This window comes from Pleuronectes platessa, chromosome 17 (genome assembly GCF_947347685.1).
Source record: "Pleuronectes platessa chromosome 17, fPlePla1.1, whole genome shotgun sequence".
NCBI classification, from domain to species: Eukaryota; Metazoa; Chordata; class Actinopteri; order Pleuronectiformes; family Pleuronectidae; genus Pleuronectes; species Pleuronectes platessa.
This window is the reverse complement of record NC_070642.1, coordinates 18,198,900-18,211,716: the sequence shown is the minus strand read 5'-3', so window position 1 is coordinate 18,211,716 and position 12,817 is coordinate 18,198,900. Positions and strand designations below refer to the sequence as shown.

The 12,817-nt window shown below is 40.1% G+C and overlaps 1 protein-coding gene and 1 long non-coding RNA gene across 2 annotated transcripts; one reads left to right on the top strand and one right to left on the bottom strand.

The window, feature by feature from the left end:
* Positions 1–1,693: 1,693 nt before the first annotated feature.
* On the bottom strand, positions 1,694–5,139 carry LOC128459793 (uncharacterized). Its single transcript, XR_008342158.1, has 2 exons — positions 4,810–5,139; positions 1,694–4,400 (listed from the first exon to the last, which is right to left on the bottom strand). It is a non-coding gene; the product is annotated as an uncharacterized LOC128459793 (long non-coding RNA).
* laptm4a (lysosomal protein transmembrane 4 alpha) lies at positions 4,897–12,385 on the top strand. Its single transcript, XM_053444671.1, has 7 exons — positions 4,897–5,149; positions 6,445–6,565; positions 8,430–8,506; positions 9,712–9,834; positions 10,453–10,548; positions 10,846–10,944; positions 11,463–12,385. The coding sequence occupies exons 1-7, from the start codon at positions 5,021–5,023 to the stop codon at positions 11,535–11,537; spliced, it is 720 nt and encodes a 239-aa protein (XP_053300646.1). The 5' UTR covers positions 4,897–5,020; the 3' UTR covers positions 11,538–12,385.
* The last annotated feature ends 432 nt before the right edge of the window (positions 12,386–12,817 follow it).

Here is a 12,817-nt window from a genome sequence, read left to right as displayed (position 1 = left end):
GCAGTCGTAATACTGGTAAATGATCATGTATACATATTTCCTTATAGGATATTGTACAGCATATAAATTCATGATTTACTCAACACTGAAGTGTACCCAATGTGCTATTTTGTAAGGGGTTAAGAAATATTTTATTGCTACAAAATGCAAACTAATACTTCATTGTTCACTCCCTTTTTAAAAGGAGACAACCGGCTCATCACTGGTGCTGCCGCTTGGTTTTTACAGCCACACGATTGGTTGACTGTTCATCAGCTCGGTGAATGTTAAGGGTTTCAGATGATTGTAGTAGAAATTGTCTGGAAAAGGGTGTTGAATCACAATTTAAAACTCAATGGAAAACATTATTACAATACAATACAAACACACACACACACTCAAAAGCATTTCTTATCCAATTAATCAATGGAATACTTGATTACAAAAATAATCGAAAGCTGCAGCCCTACAGCAACATAATCGACTTAAAATAAACAAAAAATAATAATATGATATGACTTTGTAAAATGGCTAAAGGCACTTGTGAACAAAGATGTCTGGATTGTCAACCTCAATCTGTAGGTGTGACAGTGAGTAAATGGGCGGGGTGTGTGTGTGTTTGTGTGTCATCAGTAGAGACTGAAGGCTTGAAGACGTCTGTATGTGGATGTTTGTGTGTGTGAGAGAACCAGCTCCCCTGTGTCTGTCCCTCACCTGAAACATGAGCAGGACCTTCACCGCAGCTCTTCTCTTCACTCTGATCTCAGCTCTTCTCCTCGGGACCTCGGTGAGTCGATTTATTCCGAGTTCTGAATCGGGTGTTTTTCATGGAGACAAGAGACGTCACCGCGATCACTTCCTGGTATTAACGCGTCAACACGAGTCTGATTTTTATAAACTCGGAGTTTGAGGTTAAAGTGTGAAAGTCTGGTTTGTGTTAAATACTGAAAAGAGCAGTTGTCGAGTTGACACTGAGCGTCTGAATGTCTGAGTCACTGCAGGAATCCCCTTTAAACATTCAGGACAAACTGCATGCTAATGACATTTAAAGCTATTCATTATTCATTCAATAACTTCACTGGAAACACTTGAGTGCATTCAGTATTTTCTATAAATTAATAATAGTTAATAAACTTTAGAGGAAGTGTTGTAGGCAGGTAATTTATTATAGTAATTATTTCTTTAGACACAGTGTTGTATGTAGAGAATTAAATGTATTCATCATTCTCTTTAAATTTATAATTATTAAGATTAAGCCTACGTATTGTTTGCAGACAATTTAATATATCCAAGACTTTCTACTCATGAATGAGATAATAGAATAAAGACAACTGAGGATGTATTGAAGCAGAGGACATCACCCGTCCCATCGACTTATTTGACTTCTACTCAGTTTGGGCTCAGTAGAAATCCTTTATAGTAGAGGAGCAGAAAACCAGTTATTTTACATATATTTTAATTAGATAGAGAGATGAAAAGAGAGACTTTATTCAGACAGAGCAGCTGTCTGTCGCACCCAAACAGCTGAGCATGGTTTAATACACATTTAATTACTTTTCCATTTATTTATATATATATATAAAGGAGATATTAAATAACTGGAGTGGGCACATTAATTGAAAACAGCCCAGGTCATGGACCCTGATACTATTTAAAATGTTAACATAGAAATGTCTCATTATTGTCCTGTTTGTGGAAGTATTTAATTCTGAGGTCAAGGTTGAAACACATTAAAATAAATCGAATCAATTACTTTGATCCCAATACATGCATTTATTTAACTACATTAATAATAGCATCACCAGATGGATATCTTTGCTGTATATATTCTGTTCAAATTGTTGCTCCCAATAACTTCTGTGCTCTGGCTCCTTTGCTTCTTTGTCAAAGGGGTGGAGGGCCATCATCACTTTAATTGGAGCTATATATTCTACTCATGTCTTTTTTACTGGTGATAACAGAGATCACCTGCGTCAGTCGATCAGCTACAGCCGGTTGTTTGGAGCGTGACTCCTCAACGGGACTTTGTATCTAGAACATGATTCAGCTCTTTATTGCTTTTTTATGGAAACAACGTTGATAAGCTTCCATCGCCGCTCGTCTGTCTTCATGTGTCCCAACAACAGGGCAGGAAGCAGCACAGGTGGTGCTATTGTTCAGACGTCTTTCTTGAGTTAAAATATCCTTGCTCTCTCTCGAATCAGATTGCCACAGCTCTTGAAGACTCGGAGGGATCAGGCTATGACCTGGGCACGTCTGGTTCAGGGGACGGGTCAGAGCACGGTAATCCTTTGTGATCCTTTGTATACTTGCTTTAAAATTGTCACACTAGTTATAAGGAATAATAAAAAATGTCCTACACATAATGGCTACTGCTTATGTGTTTTTTTATCATGATATCTGAAATCATATAATATAAAATAAAGGGTTTACAGAAAATACGTAATGATCATAGACTTCATATCAAGATGGACGATATGACAGCTACTCACAAGTGAAGCCAACCGTCTTCACGACATGTCTCGATCGCCTCCTGGTGGCTGACTGCAGTATAGGTCATAAACCCCGCCTTCTTCAAGCTAGTGGATGGGACATGTCCACGTCAACCTTGGTTTTAATTAATTATTAGATGATAAAGAAACCATGTGAAAGTCTGATACGCGATTGGTCGAGCATGTTTTATACACAGTCTATGATCATGATGCGCTTTGCCTGTATGAATCTCATTATTATTTCCAAAACTACTCATGCAGCCTCATCTGATGAGGTTACCGACGTCATGGATCGTCCCGGCAGCGAAGGGCGGCTCCTCGACAGACCTCTGTGGGCTGACAGAGACGTGAGGTCAGAATACGTCATCGTGCCAAAAAGCAAGAGCTTCTTGGAGAAACCACAGATCGTCGGAGGTACTTTGCACCATTTTATGCAGAAGCTGTAAAGAATGAGATGAGCGACGGCTGCATTCCATTCAGCTGCCCCAGTTATTCTAACTCAGTGATTTATATCCACAGGTATCATCGCAGGAGGAGTAACAGGGATGGTACTGGCATTGATACTGATGGCAATATTAATCTACAAGTGGCGCAACAAAGATAATTTAGGATACTTTCAGGGCCAGCAGACCCACAGGGAAGGAGATGATTAACTCCCCTGATAAACTATCTCACTGATATTGATGTTATCCGACATCTGCAGCTACAGCAAATGTGTTCTGTCCTCAGATGTTTGGTGGAGAGAGTGGGGGTGCAGAATGCAAATGTGTCCACTGTTTATTGGTATTTATTAATTGATAGGGTAACATATGAAGAATTGTCTGTTAAGACTAAATTACTTTTATGTTTGGTGTCGTTTATTAAGAAACTGCTGCAGCTGCCAATGAGGCCACTTCTTTTGTATTTTAAGAGATATTGTGTTTTGCAAAAAATGTATTTGTGGAAATCGGATGCTCGGAATAATCGTACTTGTCCGATAGTGACCTTTAAAAAACTATTGCTTTGTTTGAATCTTTCATTATGTATCTTTCAGCACACATTTATGTAGCACTTTATCCTAAAATGATAAGACCGAGAGTCACATTTGTCAGGAAATGACATTTTGATGTGTCATAATAGGAAACAGGATGGGTGTAAATAATAGAATAATAGATAATAATAAATATCCCATGTATCTGCATGAGTTAGGGGATCCTGGTGTTGTGTTTGTTGGTTCACTGTCATTCTGTTGTTTATATTATAAATAATGTTAAAACACCAAAGTCTGATCTGCTGAAGGACCTGGTTTTACCAGCAACTATGTGACGCACTGTGTGACGGGGGGAAACCTCAATTACTGAAATATTACTTTGAATCCAGGGAAACTTATATAAGGTTGTGTATTAAATATTGTTTATAATGACGTGATGATACCTTGATGCTGTAATGTATCACATGTTGACCATGCTCTGTATCTGCTATAAAATATTTAATATTTTTCTATTGTATAATTCCTAATAAATTAGTTGTATAACTTTTAATCCTCGATGTCTTTTTTTTTATGTAGAAACATCGAGAGTAGACTGCACAGTGTGTATTAGTTTGTATGAATTAGTAATTATGAGGTTTGAGTTAGTTGATTTAGTGCAAAGTTATTTATTGAAATGCACCATGTAAATGCATCATAAACTGTAAGAACTACATTTAACTGAGGGCTCTTCTGTCTGTACAGTGATTAAATGCAGCAGTAATGAGGAAAAGGTATTTAATAGACGTCAAGGTCACAATGTCAGCACGCACAGGAACATCTTACACACACAATTCGACAATCTAGTCTTCACACAAACCTCTTATGAAGCTTCAACCAGACAGCTGCCCTTCCAGGAGTTAAAGCTGACACTTCTTAAGGTAGAACAAGGGGTTAGCTCCTCACACACCGCTGGCCTGTGTCTGTGATGGAGAATAACACTTGAGTATATACACTGGATTTTTACACATCATGTTATTTCACAGACAAAAATAGACGAACCATATTATCAATACAAATTATATAATCACAATCAGAATCAGAAGGTATTTATTGCCAAGTAGGTTTACACCTACCTGGAATTTGCTCTGGTTGTTGGCGCATAAAATGATCATAAAACATAAAAAATAAATAAATACAACGCACATAAGAAAAAAATAAAAAACAATATATAAAATAAAAACATCATTCGTATTGTTTGTATATGCATGTCGTATTGTTTGTATATGCATGTTAATATACAAATATTTAAATCAATAATAAAACTTGCCTTATACAGTTAACATATTATTGTTGTTGTTACTATTATTATAATTATTCATTGTACCATACCCTCTCCATTGGTGGAGTCCCCCCCCACCCCACAGAGCGGTGGTACAGCCTCTTCCTCCCCGTCAGAGGGTTTGTTTTGATCAGCGCCGTCTCGCAGCTCCTCGCGGTGGCAGCGGCTGAAGTTGTGGGCGTTTCCGCGAGTCCGTTTGCTCGTCACGGTTTCCCCCGCTGCGAGGCTCTTCTCTCCGGCTGTCGAACCGCGACTCTCCCGATGTTTCTCCCGACACTGGTGGAGGACATGCATCACTTCAAGCCCAGCCGCGACCGGCTGTACACCACCCGGTGCTGCGGATGCTGCCACGTCCGGACGGGGACCATCATCCTGGGGACATGGTACATGGTGCGTAAAATGGGCGATGGAGCTAGCATGCTAACGGGGGCTAGCGCTAACCGCCAGTTTGTTGTCAACTTCGCTAAATGAGCAAGTTGTGAGATGAATGTCAACCACGTCGTGTTGACTGATCCTGGATGTGTTTATAATTATTATCAGAAAGTCCAGCGGTAGCTGTTTCTCACTTTGTCACCGTTTTACACCGTGAATACGTGGCGAGTTAACGGTTCGTTAGCATTAGCCTGCTAACCTGTCGGGTTTATGGTAATTCCTCCGATTATTATCGTATAAAACCATGAAAGGTTGGAAGTGAAGCTGACAACTGACACGTGTTATTCACCCATTCTCAGCTGGAGAGACCCTCCATGTAAACACACGACATTTAGCTCGGATAACACTCAAGCTAACTGACCTGGGGCATGCTAACAAATCACAACAGAAGTTGTCTCTGTAAATAATCCGCAGTTACATGAATAACTACGAACAAGAAGCTCTGTCATTTATCATATTCCTCTTGTTCAATGTCTTGTGGATCGTGATTGTGGCTGCAGGTGATTTCCAGGGAACTGTTGGTCTGTCATCAGCACATCTTGTCCCCGCAGCTCAGCGAAGCCACATCTGGGTTAATCTGCTTCTCATTTCCTCACATCGCAACAGCTGTGTCTGCTTTGTGTGGCGTTTTTAAATCCTCCCACTGAGCTTTTATTTATTTATTTCCAGTTGGACTTTGTCTGACACAAAACACGTGAGCCACGTTCCCCTATTTCTCACTAAAAAACTGTTTCCCCAGTGACCCCCTCGCTCTGTTTACACTATTGACAGTGACACTGGAAACCAAAGCACCACGAGCAGACACAAAGGAACCGGACTGACATAGAAAGAGTAACATGTTTAAAATGGTGGCAGCCGCTGTAACAGGTGAATCATCATCATCGCACCAAAGGCTGAACAATATTGTTTGTGGTGGGAAATGATCTCACACAAGTCGTGTCCAAGAAAACCACTATTCCTGAATACTTTTATGATCAGTGATTAGAGTATTAGTATGGAGGGGAAATGATCACACAGAGACAAGTTAGAGCTCTGGTTTACTGCTGAAATTATGCAAGAAATAAATTAAATCATCTTTAAATGATTTCACTTCTCAAAAGTTATTCCCGGTTAATTATTGTGACTTGCTGGAACATCAAATTAAACACATTTCCTACAAAATACAAGTAACATTTTCTTTTAAACAGGTCACAGATGCCAGTGTTTTTTAAAAGCCTTAAAAAACCCTTTTCCCTCCCCCCCGCTCTCCTCAGGTGGTCAACCTGTTGATGGGAATCCTGCTCACCGTGGCTGTGACCCACCCGGAGAACGTGCCCACCATCGACCTGCAATATGAGGTCATCGACCATTACTTTGCCTCCAACAGGATGTCTGGTAAGGGCGAATCCACTGCATCATTAAAACTGTTTATTCACTTTATCACGTATTTGCACCAGAGGCTGTAACTAGGTTGACAATCAATTATCAATTAAAAAAAAGAAATTATCATAAAAAATGATGTTTCTCCTGTGTGAATATTCCTTGTTATTATTGTCAGTGCTGGGGTCTGTTATTTGGAAAAAACTATATACAATAGATTTTGCCAACACGGACTAAAGGGTGGATTTTTCACTGTTTACTGGTTTTTCATTGAGCAAATTATTTAATTGACCGACTAATCTATAGTAATTGTTCATTGCAGCTTTAATTTAATCAAACACATCTCACGCTTCTGTTTGTTCTTAAAATTCCTCCGTGTCCTGATGGAGCTGATGGTGCTGATGGTGAACTGTCCATTAAAATACCACTGAATGGATATTTTTCCTCAGCTGGAGGTTTCTGTGCGTGGCTGCGTTCCCTCTTCAGGCCCTTTCCCTAACTCACATGCTGCTGTTGTGCCGAGATTGAACATGTGATTCATTATCAACAGGGAGCACAACAACTCCCCACTGACTGCTAAACAAAACAAGTCACGGAGACAACAGCGCACCGCTGTGATGTTTACGCGCAGGCTGAAAATGTTGTTGTTAGTCTTATTCCACTGATGCTGTTCCTTCGTCTTTCCTCAAGGATTTGGGTTTGTCATAGGTCTGTGTGTGTTTGTGTGTACCTGCATGTGTGCGTGTACGCCAGAGCAGGGCCAGAAGCACTGTTTGGGTTCCTTTCATTGTAGCTGGGGGTTGTTTAGTTGGTCGGCCTCCTCGTTTCTCTCAAACAGTAATTAAGCAAAGTACGAAGGGAAAAAAGCGCAGTGGGTCGACCTTTCCACAGCAGGCTCAGGCCAGCTCACAGATCAGTGGGGGATGTCCACAGGCTGCAGAGACACTGGTTCAGTGGTCACTACTACTGGTTCTGAGAGCAGTTTCATCAGGCTGCACCACACCACAATCCAGGTTTATAGAGAGAACGTGAAAATGGTCGATGCTCAGGTTAAAACGTGTGATTGTCAATGAAAAATCTTTGGGTTGATTTTGACAAGACAGGCATTTTGTAGATATCTTCTTTAAGATTCCGTGATCTTATCAAAGTGATTTTTCCTATATTATCTGACATTTTATTGGCAAAACCAAGCAATCAATGAATCAATAAAATGATCCGAAAATGATTTTTGATAATGCGAATAATCTTTAGTTAGGGTCCTTTTTAAAAACATGAATCAGTATTGGGAATTGAATTTTTTTTTTAGTACTTATTTTTTATCAACCCCAACATACAGGGGCCTCTTCATTGCTTAGGAGATTGTTTTCATCTGTGTTAGTTAGTTGGTTCAGGATTCACAATTTGACGCATATCAGAGTTCAACCCAGTTTTATTTTTCGGTCACTGACACGTTCATAAAGCTCACTCAGCTTGAGCTACTGAGAAACAGAACATTCTGTCTCAACCGCATTACCGAGGTGTTTTCTCTCTCAATAACATCGTCTCAGCAGCGCAACAGGCAGAGCAGTTAGAGGAAGTGAGAGAGTGAGTGATGGAGAGAAAAGAGGATATGAAATGTGGGCCTTTTAATTACCACAGCCTGAGTTTCATGGCTGCGTCGAGCTAGAGGCTTAATGCTTCCTAGAGTCGTGCTTTAGAAACAAGGCTGGCTGGATAGAGAGATGCCCTGGAGAGTGTTGACTTGTGTGCAAAGCAACGCTGCCTCAAAGCAAATATCCACTCATCAGAAACTCACCGTACAGACACGGCTGTAATAAAGTATTAACAAATCTACGCTTGTGTTTTGAAACTGCATTTGATTTCTATTTGTCTCACACAGAGAACGCCTGTGTTGGATTTGCCATCTCTCTGCTGATGCTCACCATCAGTGCCATGATGGTGTACGGAGCCATTACCGTAAGTCTGCACTGTAGATATGACGACTTCTTATAATCTCTCTTTTTACAGCACATCTTAATTTTTAAAGAATGGTAACGGTTTCTCATGCAAATACGTAATCCCCCACATGTGCACGATTTAAATTCCCTCTAGTTGTAGCAGCAACAGAGGGAAGACGTAACCGGAAAAAAGCCAAAGCATCCCTTCTGTGTTATATTTTATTTTATTAACTACAGTTTATTTTGACTAATCCTGTAGCAGTGGGGATGTAACACACTGTTTTCACTGCTTGTAATCTCCACCTCACAGGCACCGCCTGATGGCATCAACACTGACAGGTTTGATAGCCTCTCCCCATGGACCCGCATTAAGCTGCTAGTTTGGATGACTGCACAGTTAGAACATGACACACACACGCCGGCTGTGTCCGCTGTGCGTCGGTCTCTCATGCTTTAGCTGTGCAGGTAGATGCTCCCATGCAGCGCTGCTGTTGGTGTTAGTGTCCCAGTGAATTACCCCTCGAGCCACCAGCACAAATCCCAAACGTATTCAGTACCTGGATAAATAAAGTAGAAATGGAGAGTCAAGTAGATTTTGTTTTGTGTTCAGACAAATTACCCAGAATGCCTGTAGAGTTTACTGTGATGTGATATAGTAAAAAGGACTCTTTGCTGATTTTCAACCTTCACTGTGTAGATGTTACAGTTTGACTGATACTCACATTTACTGCCACAGCTCTCTCTCTTCCTGTTTCAGTATTTACCCCAAATCACATCTAAGGATGTTTTCACATCTGCTATTTTGAACAAAGGTTCCTGTCTTTTGTCTTTGTCTACATTTGATCTGGGTAGTTCTGGTTTCAGGTTGCAATTTAGGGGGATTACTAAATAACTTTTTTACATCCTGTTGTCATCACCTATGATTATTTTTAGATGAGCATGTGTCTGATGTCGGAATATTGTCAATCCGGCAAGTTGTATTATTTTTATTCGTAGAAAACTCTAATTAGAAACTAAGAAAACAGAGGTTAGACTTTTCTTCTCGATACTCGCATGAGAAACTAGTGAGTTTATCCTAAGCTGCCGGATCAGAAGGGACATTCTCCAGAGAAAGTTTAAGTAGTGAGGTTGAAAAAAACGCCAAGTGGTTCTTTAAAAAGAATCTCCAACCAGATCTTTCTCACTGCTGAGTCATTTCCGTCCACATGTTTCTGATTTCTTCAGCATCGTGACGGATGGCTCATCCCGTTCTTCTGCTACCAGCTGTTTGACTTCGCCCTGAGCTGCCTGGTGGCCGTCAGCTCTCTCACCTACCTGCCCAGGATCAAGGACTACCTGGACCAGCTGGTCAGACGCCACAGTGCACACCCACATGATACAATCACACTTCCTCTCCCATGTTCACATGACCACAGAGAATCCTGGAAAACAGGTTTTGTCGTAACCTAGTGCTCGTTGCTTTCTGTTTTAACAAATACTATTAGTACTGCGTCATAAAACAAATATCTTTCTACTCAGCCTGATAGCTAATTTATGAACATGTGGAAATGGGGAAAAGGTTAACAGTGCATTTACTTTGAAAAAACGAGTATATTTTTCACTTTATGTATTTCCATTTAAGATTTTATTTCAAAACAAGGTCTTAAACAGTCTGTGGTTTATAGCTGATGACACCCTGTTACAAAAATACCGTCAGTATGGACTAATGTTATTCCAGTTTTAGTGTGAAACGTATAATTTGCCACATTCACACAATCTTTTCTTTCTTTTTAGAGTCTATTTCCAAATCAAAATGTCAAATTTGCTTATCTATTATTTTATTTAGCTGCTACACCAGCTGCACCCAATGGAGATTATCAAGTTCTTTCTTATTGATTCCGTTGCCTTGATGGTGATGCGAGTTGAATAAAACAGGAAAAGGTTCTATTGATTTTCTGACACATCGTCTGTTCTTTTCCTCGGCAGCCGGAGTTCCCGTACAAGGACAACCTCCTCTCTATGGACTCCAGCTGCCTGCTGCTCTTCGTACTCGTCTTCTTTGCCTTCCTCATCATCCTCAAGGTGAAGCTCTTAATTATTCAAAGTTAAAGCCAGTGTATTCAGTGTGTGGCGGTTCATTTCAGTTATGGAGCTAATCAAAAAGGAGATGAACTATGGTTAGGTGAGAAAACTGATGTATTCAGTAAAGAGGTGAATTCAATACAGGAGCTTCCAAATGTGTCTTTAACTTGTGTTATTATCTTATAGTAATCGACAAAATTAGATATTGTGGTTCTAGATTTAGGGATTGAAGCTGTTAACTGATGTTTTAATGACTCGGTTTCACTCTGAAAGTCCAAACTCTCTTTTGTTTCTCAGGCTTACTTGATCAACTGTGTGTGGAACTGCTACAAGTACATCAACAACAGGAACATGCCAGAAATCGCTGTGTACCCGGCCTTTGAGACCCCCCCTCAGGTATCAGCGCTTCCTGTGATTCCCTCTGATTGAGTACTAAGATCTTCAGTTACACACACCACGCTCGTGCAGCATTATGTAATGCCTAAGTAACGCCACCAGGTGGCGGGATGTCCACACAAAGTTTTAGGAGTTTAACATGTCAGGGGGGAAAACACTAAACTGATTCATGTTGTTGTGAAGTAAACTCAGAATTACAGTTTAAACACTTTCTTTTTAAGTATTGAAACTGAATGTTTTTGACCTGTATAAAATGACAGAATATTGCGAAAAACATAATTTCCCAAAGCCCCATTAGACATTGAAGAGAAAAAACAACATAGATATACATTTTTTTCCACGTAAATCTGTTTCTTCAGCTTTACAATTTGCGAACCATTGATCAATCTCTATTTTCCACAATGTCTTTGTCTAATTCTCTTCAAGGTCACTAAGTTTACTTTAGTAACGTGTGTTAACTTGGTTTGTCCCAACACGTGTCAGCCATCCTCCATGTTCCTTTTCTCTTTCTTCTCCAGTACATCCTGCCCACTTACGAGATGGCCATGAAGATGCCTGAGAAGGAACCACCTCCCCCCTACATGCCCGCTTAAGCACCAGCACCATTTCTTGCCAAAACACACACACACATTTGCACACACACACACACTCATCCTATGCATTCCTGCATTCCCTCACTGACCCTCTCTGACCACCTTGATCCCCTCCTCCGACCTGCTGTGTACGTGTACGGCCACTGAAGACGCTTTGTTCCGCTGGGTTTCTGTCTCTGGAGGCGCGAGAGGAGAAAAGTTGGGAGAGATTACGATTTCTGTGAATCAAACAAATGACTGAATGGATGAATGTGATGAATTGAAAAGGCGACGGAAGCTACCAGCCCATTTTCTCTCTCCGGCCTTTTTAATGTCGTGGTAAAAGGCATACGTGTGAAAATGTAACTGCTTGAAATCCTCCCATCGATCCAGCACCATCGAACCTATAGATTCATATATGAAGTGTAAAAAGTAAAACAATTATTATGACAATCCACTTATTAGAGCTCTTATTGTTGAATTGTGTTACCTTTTTTCTCCCTGATTATTAATATCTAGACTATTCCACCTCGGCCTATTGACTGGTCTGTAGCTTTTTTGTCTGTTATTTATTTAGCTTTGCTGTGGTTCAGTTCACCGCCTGACCCCGCACCCCCGACATTTCCATCACCCTGATGTGTTAGCAAAGCTAGTGAATAGTTTTCCAGCTGAATCTCAGGGAGAGACAGCAGGGGGCGCTGTCTCTGGGTCGGTGTCCCTGCTTCTCTCCCACACAACTGGAGCAAACTGCTAGTCTAGTGAACATTTAGTAGATGCATGCTTATCAATCACAACCCTTCATTACTTTGCTGGTTATATGATTTAATCCTAGTGATAAAACATTTGACTTCAATAAACATTTCAGAACATTTCTTTCTCCATTCGACTTTTTTGTTCATGTCATAATGTGTTTGTGAGGCCAAATCCTCACTATTCTATTGATTGTGTAGTAAATTTATCTGTTGAGCCACTTTTTCACTTCTAAAATTAAAAAAACCCCAATGGAGGATATTTGATTTTAGCCTCTTTGTTTAAAATTGACAACTTTTTAGTCACAGACCCCAAATAAATCAAAGCTTTAACCTGTATGGACAATATTTTCAAATTATATTATTATTGAATATTATTTTATATAGTCTAAAATGCATTTCAAAAGTAGACAGAATATGAAAAAAATACAAGAAATTATTTGTTGTTTCTGGTCAGAACTTAACGTATTTAAGTGTCACTGGAAATATTGAGCTTTTTATTTTTTTTAATCCAGGCTGCAATCCTGATCTCAATAAGGAAATTGGCTTTGA

Excerpts from the sequence above, each read along its gene's own strand:
- laptm4a (XM_053444671.1), top strand. The coding sequence starts at position 5,021 with ATGTTTCTCCCGACACTGGTGGAGGACATGCATCACTTCAAGCCCAGC. Across the intron at positions 10,549-10,845 it reads CCTTCCTCATCATCCTCAAG|GCTTACTTGATCAACTGTGT; the intron begins GTGAAGCTCTTA and ends TTTGTTTCTCAG. Across the intron at positions 10,945-11,462 it reads CCTTTGAGACCCCCCCTCAG|TACATCCTGCCCACTTACGA; the intron begins GTATCAGCGCTT and ends TTTCTTCTCCAG.